The sequence below is a fragment of the Oncorhynchus masou genome, chromosome 18 (assembly GCF_036934945.1).
Source record: "Oncorhynchus masou masou isolate Uvic2021 chromosome 18, UVic_Omas_1.1, whole genome shotgun sequence".
Taxonomy (NCBI): Eukaryota; Metazoa; Chordata; class Actinopteri; order Salmoniformes; family Salmonidae; genus Oncorhynchus; species Oncorhynchus masou.
In genome coordinates this window covers 40,286,182-40,291,181 of record NC_088229.1, presented here as the reverse complement: position 1 = coordinate 40,291,181, position 5,000 = coordinate 40,286,182, and the positions used below count along the sequence as shown (strand labels likewise).

General features: G+C 45.1%; 1 protein-coding gene across 2 annotated transcripts in view; it reads left to right on the top strand.

Annotated features, from left to right (window-relative positions):
• LOC135504587 (semaphorin-3B-like) overlaps nt 1-5,000 on the top strand; it is a 73,623-nt gene that overhangs the window by 53,713 nt on the left and 14,910 nt on the right. For both annotated transcript variants that reach the window (XM_064923303.1, XM_064923304.1), the window contains exons 3-4: nt 204-361; nt 3,840-3,902. In XM_064923303.1, coding sequence (XP_064779375.1) covers nt 204-361; nt 3,840-3,902 — 221 coding nt within the window. The remainder of the gene's footprint in view (nt 1-203; nt 362-3,839; nt 3,903-5,000) is intronic.

The following is a 5,000-nucleotide window of genomic DNA, read 5'->3' as shown; positions in this document are numbered from 1 at the left end:
GTGACCCTGGAAGTAGAGCCAAATAAAACATGTTATATGGACTTTTGGATAATATTGGGTCTCATTTATCAACATGAGTGTTGGAAAAGTTGCTCTTATGAAAAACACTTAAATGTCATGGCGTATGAACGTTTGAATGTAGACATCTTGTATTGTCTTCACGTAATGTATGTATAACTCGCCGCGGGTGTGTTGTGTTTCAGAGCTGCAGCAGTTCCACGGCGTGCGCCGGTTCGAGCTGGAGCGTTCGTGCTGTTTCAGCGCCCTGTTGCTGGACGAGGAGAGGGGACGGCTCTTCGTGGGCTCACGCAACTTCCTGCTGTCACTCAGCCTGGATAACATTGCCAAGCAGGAGCACAAGGTCAGTCTGCCTGTCAGTCAATGGATCAGTTAACCCATGTGAATGTGTTCACAAGGAGCAATAGTGAATGTCATCATTTTGATATTTTCATGATACTCAACAAATGTTTTGGCAGGAATATTTCTGTGTTGTTTGACATACATATGGATGGTTCCACCATCCAGTGTGTAAAGAATATGATGCTATGATAACATTCAGATGTCTTTGTTGTGGTAGAGGATGGTATGGATAAGATAGGGCTCTGAGCCACGCTATGTTATGGTGAGTCAGCGGTGATTTAGCACGTCAGAGCTGTGTTGACAGACCGATGGATCTCATCTCACTCTCATCCACTCAGGGCAGAGATTGGGGTCAGGGGTTACCATGGCGATTTGGGGGGGTCACACAATCTCTGATAACCTGTCAACACCTCTGTCCCACACACGCAGGGGCACGCGCTGAAGCAGACACACACACATACACACACACACACACACACACACACACACACACACACACTGCTGTCCTCTGATGCCTAATGTTTCCCATTACAGGACAGGAAAAGGTTAGTAACAGATTATTTCCGTAGTGGTCCTCTATAATGTTTTGGATGAGATTTACCAGCACCTGATAGACTGAATAGGGTAACACACAGACTTTAACACAACCTGTCCATTGACACAGACCCTAACATGGACGAACACACACATGGACACATGCATACACAGACATGCAAACACACACACACACACAGACACATACAAAGACACACACACACACATACAGTTGAAGTCGGAAGTTTACATACACCTTAGCCAAATACATTTAAACTCAGTTTTTCACAATTCCTGACATTTAATCCTCGTAAAAATGCCCTGTCTTTATTTTAAGAATTTGAAATGTCAGAATAATAGTAGAGAGAATTATTCATTTCAACTTTTATTTCTTTCTTCTCATTCCCAGTGGGTCAGAAGTTTACATACACTCAATTATTATTTGGTAGCATTGCATTAAAATTGTTTAACTTGGGTCAAACGTTTCGGGTAGCCTTCCAAAAGTTTCCCACAATAAGTTGGGTGAATTTTGGCCCATTCCTCCTGACAGGTTTGTAGGCCTCCTTGCACGCACACACTTTTTCAGTTCTTCCCACAAATTTTCTATGGGATTGAGGTCAGGGCTTTGTGATGGCCACTCCAATACCTTGACTTTGTTATCCTTAAGCCATTTTGCCACAACTTTGGAAGTATGCGTGGGGTCATTGTCCACTTGGAAGACCCATTTGCGACCAAGCTTTAACTTCCTGACTGATGTCTTAAGATGTTGCTTCAATATATCCACATAATTATCCTACCTCATGATGCCATCTATTTTGTGAAGTGCACCAGTCAGCAAAGCACCCCCACAACATGATGCTGCCACCCCTGTGCTTCACGTTTTGGTTGGTGTTCTTCTTCTTGCAAGCCTCCCCCTTTTCCCTCCAAACATAACAATGGTCATTATGGCCAAACAGTTCTATTTTTGTTTCATCAGACCAGGGGACATTTCTCCAAAAAGTACAATCTTTGTCCCCATGTGCAGTTACAAACGGCAGTCTGGCTTTTTTATGGCTGTTTTGGAGCAGTGGCTTCTTCCTTGCTGAGCGGCCTTTCAGGTTATGTCGATATAGGGCTCGTTTTACTGTGGATATAGATACTTTTGTACCTGTTTCCTCCAGCATCTTCAAAATGTCTTTTACTGTTGTTCTGGGACTGATTTGCAGTTTTCGCACCAAAGTACGTTCATCTCTAGGAGACAGAACGCGTCTCCTTCAGTATGGCGGCTGCATGGTCCCATGGTGTTTATACTTGCGTACTATTGTTTGTACAGATGAATGTGGTACTTTCAGGTGTTCGGAAATTTCTCCCAAGGATGAATCAGACTTGTGGAGGTTTACAATTTTTTTTCTGAGGTCTTGGCTGATTTCTTTTGATTTTACCATGATGTCAAGCGAAGAGGCACTGAGTTTGAAGGTAGGCCTTGAAATACATCCACAGGTACACCTCCAATACACCTCCAAATGGCTCAAATGTTCTGGAATTTTCCAAGCTGTTAAAAGGCACAGTCAAATTTGTGTATTTAAACTTCTGACCCACTGGAGTTGTGATACAGTGAGTTATAAGTGAAATAATCTGTCTGTAAACAATTTTTGGAAAAATGCCTTGTGTCATGCACAAAGTAGACAAAACTATAATTTGTTAACAAGTAATTTGTGGAGTGGTTAAAAAACTAGTTTTAATGACTCCAATTTAAGTGTTAGTAAACGTCCGACTTCAAATGTACATGTAAGTCACTAACCCATACCCTATAACTGACCTAACATGCACCATTTAACCCTACACTGTACAAGGTCTGTACGCTCTTGCAGGCCAGAGAAATATGAGTGCAGAGAAAATTGTTTGACTCTGTTGATTTGGTGTGATGTGATTTACAACGTGTTTTCACACTGGGACATGTGGCTCGCCTCCTGTCATTACAGCTGTTTTCGCCCCTGGTCATGTGCTTTTTTACGGTGTGACATGTGGATTCTTGGTTCCACCATGGTGGCGGAGACAGGGAGAAAAAAAGAAAAGGTGGGGAGGACGAGTGATAGAGAGGGGGAGAGATAGAGGAGAGATACAGGAGGAGAGATAGAGGAGGAGAGATAAAGGAAAGGAGAGAGAGAGAGAGAGCAGGGATCGAGGAGAGGAGAGAGAGAGGAGAGATAGAAAGAATGAGAGAGAAAGGAGGAGAGCTAGAGAGGAGCGAGAGAAGAGCGATAGAGGAGGGATAGAGGAGAGAGAGATGAGAGATAGAAAGGAGGAGAAATAGAAAGGAGGTGAGATAGAGGAGAGATAGAGCGGAGGAGAGATAGAAAGGAGGAGAGATAGAAAGGAGGAGAGATAGAGGAGAGGAGAGATAGGGGAGAGATTGAGGAGGAAAAGAGGAGAAAGAGGAGAAAGAGAGGAGGAGATATAGAGGAGAGGAGATTTTGAGGAGAGATAGAGAGGAGGAGAGAGAAGAGAGATAGAGAGGAGGAGAGAGAGACGAGATAGAGAGGAGAGATAGAAAGGAGGAGAGAGAGGAAAGAGGAGGAGGGAAAGAGGAGAGGAGAGAGAGAGATAGAGGAGAGATAGAGACGAGGAAATATAGAGGAGAGGTGAGATAGAGAGATATAGATGAGAGGAGAGATATAGAGGCATGATAGAGAGGAGGAGACATAGAGGAGAGATAGAGAGGAGGAGAGATAGAGAAGAGATGGAGAGATAGAGGAGAGATGGAGAGATAGAGGAGAGATAGAGATAGAAGAGATGAGATGAGAGATGGAGAGATAGAGGAGAGACAGAGAGGAGGAGGAAAGCTCCTTTAGAAACATTTCCCTGAGTGTGGCAGGCGGGCCTGTTCCTGCTCGAGGTCGCGACCCCAGACATACCTCCATCCTGCTGCCTCCCTTGACCCCTGACCTCTGACCTCTGTGTTTCAGATTTACTGGCCGGCCCCTGTGGACTGGAGGGAGGAGTGTAACTGGGCAGGAAAGGACATCAACGTGAGTGACAAACGATGATACTATTACTACAATTTAAATACTTTCTTTTTAGCTTTTAAAATAGTTTTCTTTCTAAAGACCTGTTTATCATGATATACTGAATCTCACGGAGACACTGAGGATGTAGGACTTCTCAGACGGAACTAAACCAGCTTCCCAACACCACTCTCATTCAGTATCACCACCCAGCTAAAGCCGCAGTGTATCCAGACACATCTCACACGGATTTCCCAATCCTCCTTTTGTCTTTCACCCAGTCATATAGAGAGGAAGTGGTAGTCACCACTTGTGTGCTATGTTCCAGTGAACTACTGTGAAGGGTTGGTAGACTGGGCTGTTTGTGTTGTCTGGCCCTGGGGCCTTAGCACTCCTTCCTCTGGGTGCAGGGCAGGGTAGGGCTCCACTGACCCACCCTACAAAGTCCTCAGGCCGCTCAGACCACCAAAATGTACACTTTACACACTCATCTATCTCCTTCACTGGAAGCTAATTGTGTATCAGTATGTGAGTGTGTATGTATGTATTCACGTGCAGTATATGCATGTTAGTTTGTTTGCGTGGATGTGCTTGGTGGTATGTGTCTGTGTGTGTGTGTGTGTGTGTGTGTGTGTGTGTGTGTGTGTGTGTGTGTGTGTGTGTGTGTGTGTGTGTGTGTGTGTGTGTGTGTGTGTGTGTGTGTGTGTCTGTGTGCGTGCGTGCGTGCGTGTGTGTGTGCGCGTTTGTGCGTGCGTGTGTGTGTGTGTGTGTGTATGTGTGTGTGTGTGTGTGTGTGTGTGTGTGTGTGTGTGTGTCTGTGTGTCTGTGTGTCTGTGTGCGTGCGTGCGTGCGTGTGTGTGTGTGCGCGTTTGTGCGTGCGTGTGTGTGTGTGTGTCAGTCATAACTAACCATGGTCCACTGATGTCGAGGATCACTATGTAATACAACCAAGATACCGAAGGGGACAGTTGATGTCAGACAGAAAGGCAACAGTGGATATGAGGATAGGGAGGAGGGAGGAGGGGGATAGAGGGAACACGAAGACAATGTGGTGGAGACAGGAGGAGAGAACTCAGTCATGTTTTACAGTAAGAGAGTGACACTGATGGTACCTAGTACACT